The 23,768-nt window shown below is 45.0% G+C and overlaps 1 protein-coding gene across 4 annotated transcripts in view; it reads right to left on the reverse strand.

Annotated features, from left to right (window-relative positions):
• Window positions 1–776: 776 nt before the first annotated feature.
• The window catches only part of znf142 (zinc finger protein 142), a 41,181-nt gene continuing 18,189 nt past the window's right edge, over window positions 777–23,768 (reverse strand). For all 4 annotated transcript variants that reach the window (XM_059647577.1, XM_048535267.2, XM_059647576.1 and 1 more), the window contains 6 exons: window positions 20,315–20,512; window positions 18,633–19,445; window positions 14,627–14,804; window positions 8,908–12,406; window positions 5,166–5,271; window positions 777–4,201 (listed from right to left, as the gene is read on the reverse strand). In XM_059647577.1, the coding sequence (XP_059503560.1) occupies window positions 3,747–4,201; window positions 5,166–5,271; window positions 8,908–12,406; window positions 14,627–14,804; window positions 18,633–19,445; window positions 20,315–20,512 (5,249 nt within the window). In that variant the 3' untranslated portion in view covers window positions 777–3,746. The remainder of the gene's footprint in view (window positions 4,202–5,165; window positions 5,272–8,907; window positions 12,407–14,626; window positions 14,805–18,632; window positions 19,446–20,314; window positions 20,513–23,768) is intronic.

Genomic DNA, 23,768 nt, shown 5'->3' on the forward strand with positions numbered 1-23,768 from the left:
TCAAAAGGCAGAGCAGACTCAATGGGCTGAATGGCCTATTTTGGCTCCACTAACTTATCTGCAAGTTGGGTGCTGCAATTCCTACATCATAACAGCGACTAAACTTCAAACATTTTTTCTCATTTGGCTGTGAAATGCAATGTAACCTCCCAAAGTCACTACAAGGCCGAGATACACAGGACTTTCTTAAACTAGCAGAATGGAGATATACTCTGAAACAAAACAGAAATTGTTGCAGAAACACAGCAGGTCTGGCAGTATCTTTCTAAAGAAACAGAGTTAACATTTTGAGTCCAGTGATGGGAATGTGGGAATCCACAGATGCTGCCAGACCTGCTGCTACGAAGAACTTATTATGCTGGAAATCTGAAACAAAAAGAAATTGCTGGAGAAACTCAGTAGGTCTCGCAGCATCTGTGGATATCCACATTGGCCATCTAGATTTAACCCTTGGTCTCAGCAATGTTACATTCTTACAGCAGCAGCTGATCTAACCTGTTCTGAGAAAAGAGACAGGTTCCTCCTCTACCCTATTTGCCTTCCTGTATCACAAAACAGGCTAAGCTGCAGTTGAAATTCCCCAGGGGTCTCTTCCCCCAAGTGGCTGCTCTACAGTCGATCCATCCACCCAGGGCAGCAGCAAAGGAGCCAGATAACAGAGTCTAACCTGGAGCATCGATGTCTGCACTCCCTTGGAGGTTGGGGGGGGGGGGGGGGGGGGGGGTGTGCAAAAAATGGGGAAGCATGTATTGCTGAAAACCAACCAATATGTGTGAAGCTCTTTGCCTTGTACTCATAAGGACAGATGCAAGAATGTCTAATTTTAAAGGAAGCAACAATTTACAATGTATAAGAAATGAATATTGATTGGGTAGTAAGTCAACTTTGATTGGTCAAGGGTTTGCTATGGGGAAATGCACCAGGGAACTATCATCCATGCTTCTGCTCCACTTAAAAAAAAATTACAATGGCTCTGCTAAGAATTATACTAACAAACAGTTTAAAATTATCAGCTTGGCTCACAATCTGCTTCACTTACCCCTGCCAGAGATACATATCTCCTATCATATAAATTGCTGCTCCCATTATAATTTGACATTTTTGCAACTGTTCTAATGAGCACAAATCAAAATTTGTTGGGAAAAACCCATCTGGTTCACTAATGTCCTTTAGGGAAGGAAACTGCCATCCTTACCTGGTTTGGCCTACATGTGACTCCAGACCCTCAACATGATAGTTGACACTTAACTGCCCCCTGAACAATTAGGCAATAAATGCTGCCTGGCCAATGACACCCTCATCCTGTGAATGAATAAAGGAATAAAAGAAGGGCCTCAGCAGCCCGTTCTATTTTTCAGCAGTGTTCAAGTTGTGTAATTCTTTGGGGGGGGGGGGGAGGGGGTTGAAAATAGGACCCACAAGAAAATAGCTCCCTCTAACCCCATAATTAAAACAGATTGACCAATTAATTGCAGTGAATGTGGAAAGACTGGAGAAGCTGGCATTGTCCTCAACAGAGCAGGGAAGGTTAAGGGAAATTTAATAGAGACATCCAAAATAATCATGATCGTTTCTCAATGCAGAAGACGATGGGGAATGAGGAGAAATTATTTCTAGGGGAATAACAACCAGAGGACACAGATTTAAAATAATCAGTAAAAGAAAACAAGACCTGAGATGACAGAATTGTTTTAATGCAGCAAATTATTGAGATTTGGAATTCACATCCTGATAGGGCACTAGAAGGAGATTCAATAGATACTTTCAAAAAAAAATATCAGAAGGAGTGAAAGTTTACAGGGCAATGGGTGAAAGAGAGGAGGGCAGGTGGAACTAAACTCTTTCAAATGGCTGACAAAGACAAGACTGAATGGGCTACTTCAGGGCTGCAAGAACCTACAGACTGTCTCCACATGCTGGATGGCTTGCTGGGCATTTAGGCGAGATTTTCAACAAAACTTGACACACAGTCTGCAATTTAAGCAAGGCAGTGAGAACAGCCTCAGAGCAGAAATAGTGGGTGTTAGGAAGATCACTGGAAACAGAGGCTTCTTATGGGCTTAGGTGCCAAAAGCTATGAGCTACTTTAGTGCTGAGACTGAGAAAGGAGCCCAGCTTTGAAGGTTAGACTGCAATGAAGTGACAGAGCAGTCTAGAAGGCAGTTAGAATTAGCTTAATGTGTGTTTGGGAAGGAGCACACAGTCTGGAAAAACAGATGGGCCAAAGTCCTGGCCACGATTATGTGGTTGTTGGGAAAGAATACACTTTCAGTTCTTTAGCTTATCATCACGCTAACAGCCCCTTGGGCCGTGGAGGTAACAGCGCTGTCTCATCATCATGGAATATTCTGTCGATAGTCTGTGCAGGGGATGTACACAAAATCAGTGTTTTTGTCGTTGCTCAGTATTAACAGAATTGCACCCTGATCACACTCAATACAACAAGAGATGAGGACAACGGAGAGCTGGAGCAACAATACCGAAAATAAAAATTATGTTAAAAGGATATCCTGGCTGGGTGAGTTGAGTTAGAATGGAAGCAAGTATACATGGAGCATTAAAAAACCTGCACAGGCCAGCTGGGTGAAGGCCCTGTATATAAACTGCAAGGTGTATCACAATAAACTTTAGGCAGAACTCAGAATGCTCCTTTCCGCCAATACCTGAAGAAACCATTCAAAGAGTTTCTAAAAAATCTGGGAAGTGGATTTATGGGGTGAAGGATGAAAAGTTAAAGGAGGAGCAAGTCACAGACAAGACAGCAATGGAGTTGAAACAAAACCAAATCCTTGCCATGTAGCTACTCAGTGTTAAAGACCCATGCCATTCTCTCTCCTTTCTCTTATGCTCAGTGCTTTAAGCGCACACAACTCTGCAAGCAACTCCTTTCATTTGTTCCCTCTTTTAGATAACCACTGCTGTGGTGGTTGCTGTAATTTAATGTACGCACTGTGACACTGTGACAAATATGAGGCTCAGGAGAGGAGAAGGAAGGGAAGCCTCCTGTCCCCTACAAATTTAAATGGCAACAACTTTCATACAAATTCTCCATCCAAGGGCGGTTTTCTGATTTCTGTGCATTCCACCCCCTGGTATTCACACGTTGCCCGATTCTAATCCACGTCTTTTGAAAATGTTAACACTAACCATCCTGTTACACTGCTAAATTAACAGTGGGAAACCCACATGATTTCATTCTTAGTCAGGTCATTCTATCCTTCAGCAGCGGCTCGGCTGATCAACATATTTCTCAATCACCTCATGACAAAAAGTAAACACAGCTGCAGAAGTCAACTATCTTGTCTCGCTGTTACAGTTCTCTCTCTCTCCCTTTAGGAAGCCTGGTGTCGTCCTCTCTGCCTTCCAGAACATTCTTGGAACGTGGAAGGGCAGCAATCCACCCAAAGATGCTGTCGAGAGAGGTCATCCTTCTCTATTTCAGATGCTTACTGGCTCGTCATTTCTCCATTTAAAAGAGCCAGGTCTTTTTCCTAAGAGATGTTGTTGCAGGGTACAGAGTCTCACCTTGATACAAGGGAATAGCAGGTTGTTCCTACTTTGAAACATGAAGACTTCCTGGCTCTTTTTTTTCTGGGGATCCCTGCTCCAATGCGTGTCACGTTGTGCATGAACACAGATGTGTCTCTAGGTACTGCAGCTTCCAAACCTCAAGCGACGTGGACCAGCTCCACACATAGCTGTCGCTCAGCAGCTGAAGGTAAAGGCTCCCAGCATCATCTCATTAACTAGGAGCTGGTGGTCAGGCTGAGGAGTGGCTGGTTGTCAGCTCCCAAGGAGCTGGGGGGGTGGCTCACTTGCACTTTACCCACTCCCTCGGCTGGGTCTCCCGACACTTTGAGGGGGTGGTGCCGCTGGATGTGCTTGACCACCTGGAACTTCTGCTTGGCTTTGTAGCTGCAATGGCGGCAGAAGAAAGGGTGCTCGTTGGTGTGAGTGAGATAGTGGTGGCGCAGGCCTGCCTGCCAGCGGAAACCACGGCAACACACGCTGCAGACATACGGTTTGGCCTCGCTGTGCTTCTTCAGGTGGGTCTTCAGGAGGAAGCGAGTCTTGAAACCTTTCCCGCACTGCTCGCAGATGAAGCTCCGAGTTTCTTTGTGCCGAGTTTCTTTGTGGGTCCTGAGTGCGTCTGCACGGTTGGTGCAGTAATCACATTCATCACACTGGTAGGGCTTGGCACCTGGGAACAAGGAAGCCATGATTAGCTGGACACACCAAGGACATTACCCAGTCCAAACATTTGTAACCACTAATTCCTCTGCCTGCACACACTATACAAGGCAGCACTGACCAATTTACTGAGCTACTACCTTTGACCAGTTACCCTAGTCAAGTTACCACACCCACCCCAACATTAAACCAGTGGCACTAGCCAGGCCATGCAGACAAACAGTATTAATCAGACATGCTAATAGCATTACCTCTACAGTAAACCAGTTAGTCGAGTTAACTGCACTCCTACACTTGGTGACATGTGGTATTTGGAGTTCAGTGACAGTGACTGGCACCCCACACACACACTGAATCTGCTCCCAGTGTCACCTTAAACTCAATGGGGACAAGGTGCTGTGGTAGTAATTTCACTGGACTAGGAGCCTCAATCAATGGCACATGGTGAAATTTGAATTAAATGATCTTTTAAAAACTCTCCAATGAAGAGACAGCCTAACGGTGACCACATAACCAACGAATGTTATAAAAACACAGCAGGCTCTCTAATGCCCTTTAGGGAAGGAAATCTGCCATTCTTCCCTGGTCTGGCCTACATGTGACTCCAGATCCATTACAGTGATGGTTGACTCTTAGCTTCCTCTGGAATGGCCTAGCAAGCCAAGGAGCAGTTCAAAGGGCAATTAGGGATGAGCAACAAATGGTAGCCGGGCTGATAACAACTACATGCCGTCAAAAAATCAAAATAAATAAAACCAGAGTCCCTGTTTTGGTTAGCCATATAAATCAGAATTTTCTCCCAAAGCTACAATAACTCACTAGATGTGTGATAGAAAGTTTAATTGCAAAGGTGCCAGCTATCGAAAATATCTCCCCCCAGCAGGAATTGGACCATGCAGCCGAGCTGGGGTTCTCCTTGACTAATAGGAATACACTTCTTGCGACCCGGCACCATGCTCCATAACATCTCTTACCCGTGTGTTTAGTCATGTGGTACTTGAGCTGGTTAATCCACTTGCACTTATAGCCACATTCTGGACACAGGTATTTCCTCTCTTCTTGGTGGATCCGCATGTGGTACTGAAGGACACAGAAAGAAATCTGGTGAATGTACAGACACCAAGAACCTCCCAAATTCACCAATTAGCAGTGTTACCGGGACACTAGTGATGGGTAAAGCTGAGAAAATAGAAAGTGGCTACTTGAACCATGGAATGTTTACAAACAACAATGACAGATTCTGGGCATCATGCCTATCAAGAACACTTCAAGCTGTTAGGTAACTATAGCATAGTATTGCTGGAATAAGGTCTGTCACTGTATAACACTGCGGTACAGTTCTCATGGGGATAGATCTGTCACTATATAACACTGGGGTACAGTATTGGTCAAGCTCTGATGGTGGGATTTGTTTGAGGGGATACACAGGGCAGGGCGCATGGCTTAGACAGCTGTGCAACTTGCTCGTAGATTTTTACATGGAATATCGTTAGCAATATTACTAAATTTACCCAGTAACACTGAAAAAAACTTCAAAAATAAAACATGATCTCCAGCAAATAGATTGCACACATTGGCCTAAACGGATCAATGGGTAATATGCTCCTGCTTCAGAGTTGGAATGTTACAGAGATTCGAACATACAATCGAAGCCAACACTGCCATCTCTAAATAAATACTAGAACCAGAATCTGGTTACCCTACTTCCTACAGTTCAGCATAGACTATTACACTCACGCTTAGGACATCAGAGCAAACTATCCCTAAATGTGTTATCGTTTTTCCACAACATATCAGCTTAAAAATCAGTTCCTGATTTTATGTGGCAAGTGCACATTTTGCAGATGGCAGGACCAGATTAAATGAGATGAATTTTAAGTTAACCTGTTGGCTGTCAGGCTAGTGTTGGTGAGGACACTCACAGTGGAAAGCTTCTGGATACCCCTAGATTGCAAAAGAGCACTATACAAGTGTAAAGCTTTTACCGATTTTTCCCAAGGATTATTGTGCAGATGAAAATGGAGATAACCTTCACCTTTTCAGAATCATTTCACCTATTCTACACTGGAACAACTAAGCAGCTGCTGCTGCTAGATGCACTGCAAAATGAAGATAAAGATTAGTTTTTGTGATTACCTGGGTAGGTATTATGAGCACCTATTGACAAGTCCACCTTTAGTTTTAATGTTCACTCGGGACATGGTTGTTACTGACTCAGCCAGTAATTATTGCCTGTCCCTGGTTGCCCTGGAGGTGGTGGGGGTGAGCTGCCCTCTTGAACTGCCACAGTCAATGTGCTATAGGTTCACCCACAATGCCCTCAGAGGGAGAATTTCAAGATTTTGACCCAGTGAGTGACAGTGAAGTAACAGCGGTATCTTTCCAAGACAGGATGGTGAGTGACTTGGGAGGGGAACCTGGGGATGGTGGGGTTCCCATCAATCTGCTGCCCTTGACCATAGAGATGGAAGTGGTTGAGAGTTTGGAAGGTGCCGTCTAAAGATCTCTAGCACATTTCTGCAGGGCATCGTGTCGGCAGTACACACTGCTGCTACTGAACTTCAATGGCAGAGGGAGTGCACATTTGTGGATGTAGTACCAATTAAGTGGGTGGCTTTGTTAGAACATAGAACAGTACAGCACAGTACAGGCCCGTCGGCCGACAATGTTGTGCCGAACTTTTACCCTAATCCTAAGGTCTAACTTCCACCCTTACCTTATACTATCATCCATATGCCTATCTAATAGCTGCTTAAATGCCCCTAATGAGGCCAACTCCATTACCCTCTCCAGCAGTGCACTCCATGCCTCTACCACTCTCTGAGTAAAGAACATACCTCTGACCTCTCCCTGATATCTACCTCCACTCACTTTAAAACTATGCCCCCTCATAATAGCCACCTCCACCCTAGGAAAAAGTCTCTGGCTGTCCACTCTATCTATACCTCTGATCATTTTGCACTCCTCTATCAAGTCACCTCTCATCCTTTGTCATTCTAAAGAGAAAAGCCCTAGCTCTCTCAACCTTTCCTCGTAAGGCCTTCCTTCCATTCCAGGCAACATCCTGGTAAATCTCCTCTGCACCTTTTCCAACACTTCCACATCTTTCCTGTGATGAGGTGACCAGAACTGGACACAATACTCCAGATGTTCTCAATAGAATCAAGCTACTTCAGTGTTCCTGGAGCTGCACGCATCGAGGCTGACAGCAAGTCCCTCATTCTCAGAGCGAGATCAGTTTCAAGTCATCAAATGGAATAACACAATTCTAAATGTGTCAGTAAATTACCACAACACTCAAAAGGCAGGCAAATAAATAACAAAACAGATCCAGAAATTGGGGAAAAATTCAGGGGGTGGGGGGGGTTCCAAAATCAGGATTCTAAAACACAATAACAGTGTAGAGAGAACCTTATTCTGTATCTAATCCTGAGCTATACCTGTCTCCATCAAACACTCCCAGGGCAATGTCGAGGGAGCTTTACTTTCAGATTAAAAAAAAACAGTAGAAGCTGCTTTATTCTGTATTTAATACTATACTATACCTGTCCTCGGAGTGTTTGATGGGGTCAGTGTAAAGAGTTTTAATTTGTATCTAACCCTGTGCTTTGGCTGTCCTAGGAGTGTTTGATGGGGTCAGTGCAGGATGTGATCTAACCAATATTTAACCCCATACAGAACATGCCTGGGAATTTGAAATGGGCTAGGGTAAGGGAAAGGTTTACTCTGATTCTAACCCCATGCGTCCAGTTCTGGGCGCCCTATTATAGGAAAGATGTGGATGCTTTGGAGAGGGTTCAGAGGAGGTTTACCAGGATGCTGCCTGGACTGGAGGGCTTATCTTATGAAGAGAGGTTGACTGAGCTCGGTCTCTTTTCATTGGAGAAAAGGACGAGGAGAGGGGACCTAATTGAGGTATACAAGATAATGAGAGGCATAGATAGAGTTGATAGCCAGAGACTATTTCCCAGGGCGGAAATGGCTAGCACGAGGGGTCATAGTTTTAAGCTGGTTGGTGGAAAGTATAGAGGAGATGTCAGAGGCAGGTTCTTTACGCAGAGAGTTGTGAGAGCATGGAATGCGTTGCCAGCAGCAGTTGTGGAAGCAAGGTCATTGGGGTCATTTAAGAGACTGCTGGACATGTATATGGTCACAGAAATTTGAGGGTGCATACATGAGGATCAATGGTCGGCACAACATTGTGGGCTGAAGGGCCTGTTCTGTGCTGTACTGTTCTATGTTCTATGTAAACCTCTCTTGGGAATGTTTGATGGGGGAAAACAGTGTCAAGGGAGCTTTACCCTGATTCTAACCCTGTGCTATATCTCTCCTAGCAGCGTTTGATTGGGCAAGTGTACATGGAGTTTTATTCTATAGCTCACCTAGTACAGTACTTGTCCTTTAGTCTTCAATGGGGACAGTGCAAAGTCAGTTTTGTTATGTACCTAAGCCTGTGCTGTAGCTCTCCTAAGAATGTGTGACAGGGGCAGCATACAGGTAGGTTTACTCTGTACTGTCCCTGTCCTGGGCGTAGAGTTAGTTTTACTCTTTATCTAACCCTGTCCTGTGGCCGCAGGTCTAGAGGAGATTACAGAGATAAAGAGGATGGAGGAATTAGAAAACTGGGGCGACAATTTTAAATTTGAGGGAGGGTCAGCGAGCATGGGTTGTGAATGTAACTTGCTGTGAAGCGTGGACCAGCAGAAGCCAGCTCACCTTCAGTCGTGACGGGTCTGCACAGGCATAGTTGCAGAGGTGGCACTTGTAGGGTTTTTCCCCGGTGTGAATGCGTATGTGCCATGTGATCTTCTGCCGGTTTTTGGTGGTATAGTCGCAGTCAGTACATTTGTACATCCGTGTGCCACCGTGAGCTTTCATGTGATAGTCAAATACCATCTGGTGACGGCAGGTGAACTCACAGAAGGGGCAATGGAAGGGTTTGCCCCCCTCCCCACCATCTGCCTCCTCCTTGTCCTCCTCATGGGTATCCAGCAGGTGTTGGATGAGCTGCTGCCGCTCCCGAGTGGCGAAGTCGCAGTGCGGGCAGTGCTGGCTGAAGTGGACTTTCTTGTGCTCTTCCAGCTGCTCCCGCCTCTCAAAGCGTTCCTTGCAGGAGGAGCACTCCAGCTGCGGGTGTTGTCTCTGGACGTGGCTCCGCAGGGTGGACTCGCTGTAGCAGGCGAAGACACAGGACGGGCAGTCATGGCACACCTTCTCCTCGTGCCGCCGCAGGCAGTGCTGCTTAAGGGCACCCTCCGAGCTGAAGCGGGCATCACAGCGCCCGCAGGCTGCACTCGGCTCACCGGCATGGCAGCTGCTGACGTGCCGGGTGATGTCGTTTTGGTTGTAGCCGCTGTAGTCGCACAGGGCACAGAAGTGGGTGGGCCGCTTCTCGTGGACCCGCAGCTTGTGGATGCGCAGCTTGGAGCCGGTGCCAAAGGTCTGCTGGCAGGAGTCACACGCCAGGCGGCCCACACCCGTGTGCAGGGACTCATGGGCATCGAGTCGGTATCGCCGGGTGGTGCTGAAATCACAGTAGCGACACTTGTAGGGCTTAACACCATCGTGCTTAATGGCCACGTGCTGCTTCAGGCACCGGATCTGCTTGCAGGTGAACGGGCAGAGCTGGCAGCTCAAGCGAGGCCTCTTGCGGCAGCATTTCTTGCCGTGCAGGCGGGTGTGATGTTTGAGGGCCACGGCAGACTTGCAGACAAATGAGCAGAGGCTACACTGGAGTTCGCCAGGCTTCATGCAGCCTTTCTTTCTGTGGGTGTCCAAGGCTCGCTCCTGGTAACAGCTGAAAGGGCATGAGGAGCAAAAGAAACGCCTCTGCTTGGGGCTGCCCTCTAGCTCTGAGCCACCACTGTTCTCCGAGTTGTCTCCCTCCCCAGAATCTCCACTCCCCTCATCCTCACTGGAAGATCCTTTCACCAGCTCATCCGAATGACTCTGGTCGGACAGCTCCTCTTCCTCAGTGTGTTTGATGGCCTGATGGTTCCTCAACGCCCTCTCAGAGCGGAAGAGCAAGCCGCAGAATCCACAGGGCAGCTTGAGGAGCTGTGGACAGCCACCAGCTACATGGCTGCCAATATCCGACTCGCTAGAGCAGATAAAAGGGCACGAGGCACAGTAGAACTTGCCCTGTTCACACCGGAACTTCCATGCCCCCAACTCCAGCTGCGAATGCTCATTGATCGCCGTATGTTCTGCTATCAATCCCCTCTGGGTCGATGGGAGAGACTCATTGTGGACCAGAGGAGCACCAGCTAATGCCTCCTCTGTGAAAAATCCAGTTTCCACCCCCTCACAAGCAGCAAAGAGTTCTCCTTCAGGCTGGTCTTGTTCTGCCACAGAGATAGATGATAAGTCTGCACCTACATGTTCTTTGCTCACTCCACAATCAGTTATCTTACCGAGCAGCTGGTCAGGTTGCACTGCAACTAGGCTCAGCTCCTGCTTCTTCCTTCTGTCAACACTGGCGTGCGTGGGTTTGTTTTTAGCTGTTGCCCTCACCCTCTTCACCTCTGATTCCACACTTTGCTCCTTCGCTCCAGACAGCTCCAGCTTGGACTCTGTCATTGTTGCTTGCCGCACATAAAGCTTGTGTTTCTTTACAATGACAGGACATTTCTTTTGCAAGTGGGTATTGAGTCCTCTCTGCTGTTTAAAGGTGGCTCCACAGGCAGTGCACACTAGGGGCAATTTCTTATTCTGGCAGCCAGACTTTGTATGGAGGACCATGGCTTTCTCCTTCTTGGTGACATACGAGCATCTCTCACACTTGAACACCTGGGCGTCTGTCTGTACCACCAACATCTGCACTCTTCCCTCCAAGACCAGGGCTTGTGCCTGCTGCTTGTCCTGCTTCCGCAAAGCCTTAATCTCAGATTCCGACTGGCAGAGCTGCACCTGCTCCTGACTGTCGGGACTCCTGCCATCCAGTTCGGGACTGACCTGATTCACAGCTTCAGCGTCCTGATACACAGCTGTGTCCCCGTTTTCATTGCTGGAATGAGTCAGCTGAGCTTCCATCACACTGATCCAGGTCCCATCTGTCTTGACACTTGTGGAAGTGTTATCCTCCAGCTGGGAGGATCTGCCAATTTCTTCACTTTTATCTGAAAGTTCATAACTGCCGCTCTGATCTTCATCAGCAAAAACATCGACATTGTGGCCTACTTCTTCTTGATTCCCTATGATGTGCTCCCCACCATTACATCCCTCATCTTCAATGTGCTCTCCAATGTCAGCCTCGTCATTACCATCATCAGCCTGCACGTCCACCCCAGTGTTAAGACCAAAGTCCCTGTAAATGGTTCCAGTATCACACGGTCCCCAGGAGTCCAAGATCGGCAGCTGGGAGTCTGAAAGCTGCTTTGCTACTTCATCTGATGGGGCACTATGAAACTCCAGCTGCGCTTCAAACACTTCCTCTAGTTGCGAGCCACTTCCTCCCAAACTTTTCTGAAATTCCGTCTCCATAACACTGTTGATTTCCGAGCCAGCTTCACCTGGGTGGGTGGTGAGAGGCTCAGCTTCCTGCCCTGCCTGAGCAGAATACACCAAGTGTTGCTGTAACTGTGTAGGTTCTTGTGGTGTGGTACTGCTCTGCATTTCTTCCCCAGGTTGAGAGGCGTCTTGCCCAAAGAGAGGGCTCACAAAGTCTTGCTCCTGGTACACCTTCTCCTGCTCCTCCATTACAGCTGAATTCTTCTGCCACGCTTCACTTCTTGGAGTCGCTACAGCCATTTCCATCTGGGATGAGCTGGAAAGAGGGAGGTTTGTGTCACTGTACCCCAGAAGACTGTGGCTGGAATTCATTGCCATCTCCTCTTTGGCATAGTTCTCCAGCCACTCTTTGTCTCCAGGCACGTAGCCATGGACCTTCCGTTTGTGAAAGAAGAGGCTAGTGTTACTGAAAGTTCTGTAGGTGCACAGGGCACAGCGGAACTCCTTGTGTTTAGTGTGTTTGCAGTTCTCATGGTTCAGAAGTGCCTGCTTGTATCTCGTCTGGTAGCTGCAGTACTGACACTGGTAGAGGGGCATCTCGTAGTCCTTTGAATGTTTCACTTGCATGTGCTTCTGAAGTTCGTACTTTCGCTTGCAAGCAAAGCCACACACCTCACAGATCAACGACTTGCCCTGGTGTCGCAGCTTGTGGCTGCTGAGTTGGTCTGCACGGTGACAGCGATATGAGCACTGATTGCAATGGTACCTGCAAGAAGAGAAAGACAGTGGGAAGCATAATGACAAAACATTCAATTTCAGCAGTAGGGAGCTGGTAAGATGTTTCTCTTTCTCCTTCTCCATCTCTTCCAACAGGTATTTTCTTAGGACGACTTTAACAAAACACTGCAAACTTTCCAACCAAGTTTCAAATATGCATTTCAAGATGCCCTATCTCCCCATCACACATGCTGCTATCAACGTACCGTGCTGTCTCTGTCTGCGAGCGTTTAATGTTGACAGTGTAATGACAGCTTTACTTTCCGACTGCTTTCAGTTGAAAAGAATAAAGAGGGATTTACTTATCTAATCTCGTGCTGCCCCTGTGTAAGGAGTGTTTGATGGGGGACAATGTTCGATGGTGACAGTGTAGAAGCAACTTTACTCTGTATTTAACCCTGTGCTGTACCTGTGCAAGGAATGATTGATGTGGACAGTGTAAAGGGTACTTTACAATGAAGCTTTATTTTCAGTTTGCTTTTGGTTTAAAAGAGTAGAGGGAGCTTTTACTCTGTATGTTCCCCTGTGCTGTCCACATCGTGGCAGTGCTTGTTAGGGGCTGTACACAGGGTGCCTTACTGTGTATCTAACGTTGTGCTTTATCTTTCCTTGCAGTGTTTGATGGGGACAAGATAGAAACCCATTTACTTTCATTTTAAAAGTTCAGAGGTAGTTTTGCTCTGTATCCAATCCCATTCTGTCTCTATACCAGGAGTGTTTGATGGGAATGTGGTCAAGCAAACTTTATTTCCCATTTAAAATGGTAGAGGAGGTCATGCTTTCCCTGTCTCCTAGGAAGGTTTGATTGGATACAGTGCCCAGGAAGATTTTCTTCCTTTGTATCTGCCCTGCGAGTGTTTGATGGCACAGTGTAGAGACAGCTTTACTTTCAAGTTAAAAACATAGAGGGAGCTTTATCTATAGCTAACCTCATGCTGTCCCAGTCCTGGGAATGTTTGATTGAGATAGTGTTGTGGATACTTTACATTCAGTTTAATAGAACAGAGGAAGTTTTAAGTTCCGTTAAAGGGAGTAAGGAGCTCTTTAGTCTGTATTTAACCCTGTGGCATACCTGTCCTAGCAGTGTTTGATGCCAAGAGTGTGGCGGGAGCATTGATGTCAGTTTAAAAGAGTAAAGTGAACTTACTCTGTATCTAACTCTGAGCTATCCTTGTCCTGGGACAGTTTCATCTGGAGATGTACGGAAAGCTTCATCTTCAGTTTAGAAGAGTAGAGTTAGCTTTCCATTCATTTTAGAAAAGTAGAGGCAGTGTTATTCCGTACCTGTACAAGGGTGGCACAGGGGCTCAGTGGTTAGCACTGCAGCCTCACAGCGCCAGGGACACAAGTTCGAATCCAGCCTCAGGCGACTGTCTGTGTGGAGTTTGCACATTCTCCCCGAGTCTGCGTGGGTTTCCTCTGGGTGCTCCAGTTTCCTCCCACAGTCCAAAGATGTGCAGGCTAGGTGGATTGGCCATGCTAAATTGGCCATGGTGTTCAGGGTTGTGTGGGTTATAGGGGGATGGGTCTGGGTGGGATGCTCCAAGGGGTGGTATGGGCTTGTTGGGCTGAAGGGCCTGTTCCCACACTGTAGGGAATCTAATCTAGTCTAACTCTATACCCTCCATGTTGTGGGAGTGTTTGATGGAGACATTGCAGAGACAGCTTTACTTTCAGTTTAGGAATACCGTTAGCTTTCCCTTCACTTTAAAAAAGAGTAGAGCTATCTTTACTCCGTGTCTAAAGCCATGTTACCCCTGTCTTGGGAATGTCCAATGAGACAATGTAAAGATAGTAAAGTGTGAAGCTGGATGAACACAGCAGGCCAAGCAGCATCTCAGGAGCACTTGGCCTGCTGTGTTCATCCAGCCTCACACTTTATTATCTTGGATTCTCCAGCATCTGCAGTTCCCATTATCTCTGATACAATATAAAGTTAGCTTTACTTTCGGTTTAAATTGAGTAAACAATCATGTCCTCTGTATCTAACCCCATGCTATACTTGGGCTGGGAATGTCTGACAAAGGGAATTTTCCAGTGCACTGCTATACACAGGCTGAGCGTGTTTGAATAACGGGTATCACTCCCTTGCACTGTCCCCAAAGAAAAACACTGTCTCCCCTACTCCTGTCATTCACAGACGAGCAAATAACTAACACACGCACAGAGACAGACAGATACCCACACACACAGACACACAGCGCATTACCTCAGGTCTCCGGTGTGCTTACGCATATGCACCGTCAGATAGTGTTTCCATTTGGTGATGTAACCACACTCTGTGCACATGTAGTTCTTATCGTCAGAATGCGTGAGCATGTGCTTCGACAGGTAGCCTACATCCCTGCAGGTGAAATCGCACAGTTCACATTTATGTGGCTTCTCGCCTAGAAGGGAAAGTTTAAAACCAACAACAATAAAAATAAAATAATTAGAACCAGGAACATCCTCTAGCAACACTCCTTTAACTCCTTACATTTCTTCAGAAAGTGGTCAGACCACTTGGGATAATAAAATGTGAGGCTGGATGAACACAGCAGGCCCAGCAGCATCTCAGGAGCCCATTATCACAGACCACTTGGGAGTTACTGCACAGATCTGGTCTCAACATGATGATAAAGAGGGATTATAGAGAAGTTGCAAAGTGAAGATTTTAAAACTTCAAAGGAAGTTGCACATGTCAGGCAGATCAAGTTCTGCCACACCACCTTCTCCCACTCACTACGAAGCACTTACTATCACTCATCACGCAGGATGAGGCATCAGGAAGAAGGCACTTTAAAAGAAATTGCTATGAAAATGCATCATTGGAAATTTTAGTTTATGAGTGGACAGACATCAATATTTTCAACTTTTCAAGAACAAACATCTTGCAAAAGGAAAGGAGTTTGGTTGCATAGAACATGAGCTGGTTGACAGCAGTTAAAGTCTACAATATTTTCAGACAGAGGTTATATGACATAGTTTGTGGGTATAAAAAAGATAGAGAGAAAACCTGCCCAGAGAAACAGCCTCTGCCCCCTCTCACTTTTCTCTGAAACCTTTCTCAAAGTTTGAGAGCTGAAAACCAATGGAATATCTCAACACTACAGCTGAAATGTTCCTGAAGGAAGAATTCAAAATCTAGACAAACGTCTCCAGAAAAGGGAATACAGCCAACCTCAACTGATCCAGGAAGATGTTCCAAAGCCATTAGCTTGTTTGCAATGAGACTCAGCCCATCAGTTGTACAATCTGTGATTTTTTTCTTGCTGAATTTAACTGTTTCTTGTCTCAAATACTTAAGCATAATACTCTACAAAGTTTTTTTTCAATATCTTCCAGACTTGGAGGTTATGTGCCTGTATCAGTTATTATCCAAGAAGTGTTCACTCTAGAAAACGACAATGTTGTCGAGGAGAATACTGAGATACAGGCTACTAGACTAGGTGGGATTGAGGTTCACAAGGAAGAGGTATTAGAATTCATACAGAGGGTGAAGATAGATAAGTCCCCGGGCCGGATGGGATTTATCCTAGGATCCTCTGGGAAGCCAGGGAGGAGATTGCCGAGCCTTTGGCATTGATCTTTAACTCATCATTGTCTACAGGAATAGTGCCAGATGACTGGAGGATAGCAAATGTGGTTCCACTGTTCAAGAAGGGGAGTAGAGACAACCCTGGGAATTATAGGCCAGTGAGCCTTACCTCAGTTGTTAATAAAGTGTTGGAAAAGGTTATAAGGGATAGGATTTATAATCATCTAGAAAAGAATAAATTGATTAGGGATAGTCAACACGGTTTTGTGAAGGGAAGGTCGTGCCTCACAAACCTTATTGAGTTCTTTGAGAAGGTGACCAAACAGGTAGATGAGAGTAAACCGGTTGATATGGTGTATATGGATTTCAGCAAGGCGTTCGATAAGGTTCCCCACAGTAGGCTATTGTACAAAATGCGGAGGAATGGAATTATGGGAGATATAGCAGTTTGGATCGGAAATTGGCTTGCTGAAAGAAGACAGAGGGTGGTAGTTGATGGGAGATATTAATCCTGGAGACCAGTTACTAGTGGTGTACCGCAAGGGTCGGTGTTGGGTCCACTGCATTTTGTCATTTTTATAAATGACCTGGATGAGGGCGTAGAAGGATGGGTTAGTAAATTTGCAGACGACACTAAGGTCGGTGGAGTTGTGGATAGTGACGAAGGATGCTGTAGGTTGCAGAGAGACATAGATAAGCTGCAGAGCTCGGCTGAGAGATGGCAAATGGAGTTTAATGCAGACAAGTGTGAGGTGATGCACTTTGGTAGGAGTAACCAGAAGGCAAAGTACTGGGCTAATGGTAAGATTCTTAGTAGTGTAGATGAGCAGAGAGATCTTGGTGTCCTCGCTTTGCCTGCAACGGTAGTAGATTTGCCAACTTTAGGTACATTTAAGTTGTCATTGGACAAGCATATGGACGTACATGGAATAGTGTAGGTTAGATGGGCTTGAGATCGGTATGACAGGTCGGCACAACATCAAGGGCCGAAGGGCCTGTACTGTGCTGCAACGTTCTATGTCTTCTATGTCTATGTCTAAGGATAGTAATATATACTTGCATACCTTATGCCTTTTGTTAATAGTCATTAGATCTTTGGTTGAGTAAGGTTTATTTGCAACAAATTACTTCTTTGTTTATTATTTACGGGATAAAACTCAATATTGGTAATTTATATTACCACAGAATCCCTCATGTGGAAGCAGGCCATTCAGCCCAATTTGTCAACACAAACTCTCCGAACAGATCCCACCCAGAAAGGCATAAGTCTCAGGGTCAGAAGTCAAGAAGGCAGTACTCCAACTGCTCAAGGTTAACATGCAAATATCCAGAAGATAAAGTACAAGTGGAAGAAAGAGAAAGCTTGGTGCTGATCGTCCTAAAACACAAAGCTTTTCTGAAACTACTTTGGACACCTACAGATCAAAATACTTGCATTGTACAGTATGGGTAAGTAAGTTCAGCCGAGGGACCTAACTAACTACTTCTTTCGAGAGCGGTACTCACAGCATTTGTTCTTACTGCTCGCTGCACTGTCCTCTAACCTTACATATGAGCTAACCATCAGATCAATCCAAAACTTCACAGTTCAGATTCTAATGCACACCAAGGAACAGCTGAGCATCAGCTTGCCACTAACCTACACTGGTTACTGCTACAGCAACACTCCGATTTTAAAATGCTCACCTTTGTGATCATGGATTCATCTTCCACCCCACCTCCAGTTCTGTTAGGCTCTGGGACACCCATGATTTTAATCACTCTACCACCAGCAACCACGCCTTCAGCTGCCCTCGCTCTAAGCTTCAGAATTCCCTACCGAAGCTCTCAGTCCCTCAATTTCTCTCTCCTTTAAGATCTCCCTGTGGGGAGGCAGTGGCAGGGGGTAATGACATTGGACTATTCATCCACAATTCAGACTAACAGAATGACATAACACTACAACACAAGAATAGCCCCTTTGGCCCACATCTATGCCAACCCTCTCACTTAAACCTATGCCCCTGAGTATTTGACACTTCCACCCAGGTAAAAGAATTCCGACGATCCACCTCTCCATGACTCTCATAATTTTATATGCTTCTATCAGGTTGCCCCTCAGCCTGACTCTAGCAAAAACAATCTAACTTATCATTCCAAGGATTCCAAACACACGGCTCAAACCCCACTACATTACATGGAGGAATCAATAAAATTCTGGAATAAATAGCTGCTCTAATGTTGACCACATAGCCACCATTGTTTGTCATAAAATCCATCTGATTCACTAACATCCTTCAAAGGAAAGAAAACTGCCATCTCTTTACCTGGTCTGAACTACTTGAGACTCCAAACACACAGTAATGTGGCTGACTCTGGTAATGGGCAATAAATACTGGTTTAACCACTGAACAAATGAAAATAAAACACTAATCCACTTGAACCAAGCTTCATCCCCTTAGCTACAGTATGATGTCAAACATTCTCAGGACAGGTACAGGACAGGGTGAAACACAGCATAAAAGCTCCTTTACTCAAAACAGAAAGTAAAGCTTTCTCTATACTGTCCACATTTTAAACATTCCCAGGACAGGAACAGCACAGGATCAGATGCAGAGTAAAGTTCGCCAAGATGTTGTACCAATGACAATGATGCTTCCCTACTCTGCAAGAGGTCTCTCTGTGCATTTGCCTGCGTGTCTTGATTATTAGCACTAACCTGTGTGCAGGAGGATGTGCCGGTTCAGAACTCTCTTGTGTGCTGTGGCAAAGTCACATTCGCTACATTTGTGGATCTTCTCATTGGCATGCATCTTGCCAACATGGTCATTGTACTCCACAGGGTTGAAAGTTTTGAACGGGCAGAAGCTGCAGGCCAGTTCCTCGCTGCCCGGGTGCCCCCTCCGCTTGTGCCGCCGGAAGACATGCTTGTTGGAGCAGACAAAGTCGCACTGGTCACAGTGGAAGGCATAGTGAGTCCTGCGGTGTGCTTCCATCCCTGCCTCTGTGCCAAAGAGTGAGCCACATGTGCGGTAGCGGCACTCTATCGCCTTGGCGCCGTGCACCTCCTTCAGGTGGCGGACAAAGTCCTTGCGCTCATCTGCTGTAAAGCTGCAGCCCCCCTCAAAGCAGTCCAGGGGTTGTCGCTCCTCCTTGTGTGTCTTCATGTGCTCCTTCAGCGAGTTGCTGACAGTGAATTTCTCTTCGCAAGCCGGGCATGAGTATACGTCGGAGTAGAAGTTTGTGGTGTTTTCGTGCATGCTGGCCATGTGTCGGTTCAGGGAGTTCTTCTCCACCGCGCTGTAGTCACAAAGTGGACAGTGATGGGTCTTTTCACCAAGTTCCCGCATCAAGTGTACTTTCAGCTTGCCCTTGCTGGTAAAGAACTTTTGGCAGTGAGGGCATTGGAGACTGGGGTCCGGGAAATGCAGGTGAAGATGCTCCACCAAATGTGTTCTCTTTTTAAAGCAGCGTTTGCATTCAGGGCAGATGTGAGTCTTGTACAGGTGTTCCATTCCTTCCTGAACATCAACTGGTACAGGCAATTAAAAAACAAGAAATCAAAAAAAAATCAGAGACATTGTAATTTTAAATACACACACAAAAACACTCGTATCAACGATAATGCAGCCGACATAATCAAAGACCACCCTCACCCCATTTACACTCTATACCATTGGGCAGGAGATACAAAAGTTTGAAAACATGTACCAACAGATTCAAGAACAGCTTCTTCCCTGCTGTTATCAGACTTGCGAAAGGACTTGTCACATATTAGAACTGATCTTTCTCTGCATCTTCCCCGTAGCTGTAACACTATATTCTACATTCTGTTCTATTAGCCAGATGTACTTATGTAAGGGATGATTTGCCTGGATAGCACACAAAACAATACTTTTCACTGAATCTCAGTACAGTAAATTAATTCAAATCAAATGCAACGCACATTGGGCACTGCAGTCATACCTGGGTCACCAATTGTGGGTTCAAGTCCTACACAGACCCTTGAACAGGCATCACAAGCTGACTGTCTGGCGCAGTGTTGAGGGGAACGCTGGCTGTCCAAGGTGTCATCTTTCAGACAGGACAAAAAGCCACGATCATATCTGTCCTCTCTAAAAGTAAACAAGTCCACAGTCCTTTGACAAACAATAAGGGAATTCTCCATGGCTTCCCACAGCTGACATTTCTTCCTCAACCAGGGTCACGAAAACAATTTATCTGTTCATCTATCTCACTGCTGTCTGTAGAAATTTAATTGTATGCAAATTGGTTCTTGAGTTTTCTACATTGTAGCAACGTCTACAGTTGAAATATACCTCATTGGTTATAAAGTACTTTGTGATACACCGTGGCCAAAGACACTGTACAAAATACAATTTCAACCAATTATTAATTCACCTTTGAAATGTCTCTGTCTGAAGGATTTAGCTTCTCTGCCAGCATCTCTCTCAGAGCGAGTTTCCAACAACAGCTCTTCTTCACACCTGGACCGCTTCCGCTTTCTGGACACACTTTGTGTTGTGCTGTTACCTTGATTCGCCGCCTGTCTCGATCCCTCCTGATCATCATTCCCTTCGGCCACACCAGTATTCTTATCTACAAGGAAACAAACAACGTGCGTCACACCGCAGAACTCTCCAGACGAGCATTCCAGATGAACGTTCCATATGAATAGAAATGTGATGGACTGATTCAGATTACAGCCTGCCCTGTATATTTGGAATTGTGCATTTTAAACATCTTTTAATGCTTACCCACCATTTTATGGTAGAAGTGAAAGCTCGACTCGAGGGTAAAGTTCAGACAGTCTCGGCTTGTATCTGCTGGAGTTTAGAAGAGTAAGAGTTGACTTAATTGAACATACAAGATCCTGATGGGTCATGACAGGATAGAGGTGGTAAGAAAGTTTCCTTTTCTGAGGGTATCTACGGTTACTATGGTGGGGGGGGGGTCACTAGGGTTTTAAAAAAAGGGGCTGCCCACTCAACGCAGAGATGAAAAGAACTTTTCTTGTCACTGAAGGTCCTGAGTCTTCAAAGTTCTCATCTTTGAACAGTTTAAGACCAGGTTTGAGTCCCACCTGTTCTGGAGGCATGACATTTCTCAAAAGGCTGATTAGAAAATAGTTTAAGATACAGGGAGATTAATTCTTGTAAAGGAAAAGGATGAAAGATTAGCAAGGGTAGCAGGAGTGCGAGGGAAGCAGGTCAGCTACCATCTTATTAAATAGTAACACAGGCTTGTGAGACCAATTAGCCTAATTCACTTCCTAATTCTCTGTTTGTAATTTCTGTCACATTGGCTGTTGGTGTGCCATTGACACATTCAGCCCAAGTGGGCCAAGCCTGAGTTTATGTTCTATGTCACCCTCTTCACATTCTACTTTATCTCACCCTATTAGCATAACACTGTCTCCCTCTGTTTATTTAGTGACCCCTGAAATTTCTCTATATTAATCATTTCAATGACTGCCTATGGAAGTGCTCTCTGGGTAAAAAATGTTTCCACTAAAATCTCTATTGGATTAATCAGTGACCACCCCTTTATTAATGGGCCCTCATTTTAGTCTCTCCCAACAAGTGGGAACAGCCTCTGCATATCTACCCTCAAACTGTTCCACAATTTTAATGAGACCAATCGCTGCAATCTTTTTCCTTTTCTGGAAAAGTCTTCAATCTTTCTTGGCAAATATTAGTTCTCGTTCAAGCATCATCCTGGATAATCCTTTTACACCTTTTCCTGTGTCTCTGTATCCTTTCCATAATATTTGATATGTTGGTTAGACTGTACCTAGAGGGCAACATTCTATATAAGCGTGACATTTCTCTGCATCTCAATTCTTTTCCTCTAGAAATTAACACCAATGGTTGCACTGTGTTATTAACAGGTGCCCCTGCTTTTAGTGATCAATATATATGTGACCTGAGAGCTTTATGCTCCTCTCTCCCATTGTCCAAGTAGGATGTGGCCTTCTCGCCCTTCCTACCAAAGTATAGCACCTCAGACTTTCCGATATTGAAACTAATTGCTCATCTGAGCACCAATTTGGAGAGTTTAATAATACCTGCTAATATTTTGTTGCATTCTTCCTCTGTTCTAAGTTTACCCATCAATTAGTTACCACACATCCCACAGAATTTAAAACTCAGGATTAGAAAAAGCCCAAGGTATTGCTTACTGTCAATTATGGATAGGGTTCTTGCACAGGCAAAAACCAGCTGTGGGCCACAGACCCAGCTAGGCACCACATCGCCCACTGCATCGATAAGTTGGTCACAAACTGTGTGGAACAAGATTGATATCAAAGTTGTTTGCAGACAAGTAGCACAGGTGGAATGAAGGCAGAAGAAAAGAAGTAGGGCAAGAGATTATTCAACCAGGATTTGCAAATGTAATTATTTTTCCATGTTCAAGTATATGATTATTTTTATTATAATATTCTAAGTCTAAATTTATCTAAGATACTGCCCATGTAAATTGCACACAACTGTCAAATATGGAGCGGTAGCACTTTCACAAGCACGAGGGTACAGCGTGTCATGTTTACAGAGACATTACCCATCATCATGTTAAAGGAGGAATAATCATAGATGTGTGAAAATAGAATGCTTTAAATATATAACAGCTTACCAGTGATAAGGTAAGATTGACAAAATAGCAAGTTTGTTTCCATTCTACAAAAAGTCATCAACTTAAATTAAATTGGGGAAAGCATTAAAAGGGGAGGATAAGAAGAATATTATTCATGAGTGGATTAGACTGTGCTGAAGCTTTTTCAATCAAAATACTGCTTTTCATTTTAAAAGTAATGTTGGGAATTAATGGAACTAACTTAGTAGCCTTTTTGAACAAAACTATGTGGTTATTTATTTTACAGCCTGCTTGGACATGTTTCAACACACCTCTCGGACAGGTGGCACTTGAACATGGACCTCCTGGTCCAGAGGTAGAGGACCCTACCACTGCGCCACAACAGCTTTTTGACCATGACCATTTCTTTCTCATGGGTTAAATGGCTTACTTTCTACAATAGTGTCATAGCTCAACTTTCTGAAATAACCATCAAGTGTTTCAAGAGATGAATTTCATTGGAAGTTCAGTGACTATTGTGTACACAAATACAGGCTACAAACTCCAAATAATATTCTTCTAGCAAGTAGTTTGAAATCTGTTGTAAGTGCTCCTCCCAGCAATGTACTGAGCAACTAAGAGAAGGTTTTGTTTACATTACTGGCATTAAGTTACCTGACCAAAGGTATTTCACCAGAATGTGCACAAGCAAAATTTGACCTATTAGAAGTGATTAGGAGATGTGACCAAAAGCTTATTCAAACAGGGGAGTTAGAGGAACACCTTAAAAAGGGGTTGGAATAAAACAGTAGGGAAGTGTTATTGCAACTATAGAAGGTCCTGGTGAGAACACATACGGAGTACTGTGGGTCCCCTTATTTAAGGAAAGATATCATTTCACTGGAAGCAATTCAAAGAAAGTTCACTAGGATCATTCCTGGCACAGAGAGACTTTTTGTTTTAAAAATCTTACAAGCAAAGGCTAAACAGATTGGGACTCTATTCTTTGCAATTTAGAAGCGTGAGAGGTGTCCTCATTGAAACATATAGGATTCTTAAGGGGATTGACAAGGTAAATACAGAGAGTAGGTCTGGGAACAGAGGTGTAGTTTTAGGAAAAAACAGGAGCCAATTTAAGACTGAGACAAGGAGGAATTTCTTCTCTCAGAGGGCGGAGTCTTTGGACCTCCTTGCCATGGGGATGAGCTATGGGGGCAGAGTTCTCAAGTATATCTAAGACTGAGTCAGATGCTTCATCAGTAGGGGCTCATGGGTTATGGGG

Source organism: Stegostoma tigrinum, chromosome 7 (assembly GCF_030684315.1).
Source record: "Stegostoma tigrinum isolate sSteTig4 chromosome 7, sSteTig4.hap1, whole genome shotgun sequence".
Classification (NCBI taxonomy): Eukaryota; Metazoa; Chordata; class Chondrichthyes; order Orectolobiformes; family Stegostomatidae; genus Stegostoma; species Stegostoma tigrinum.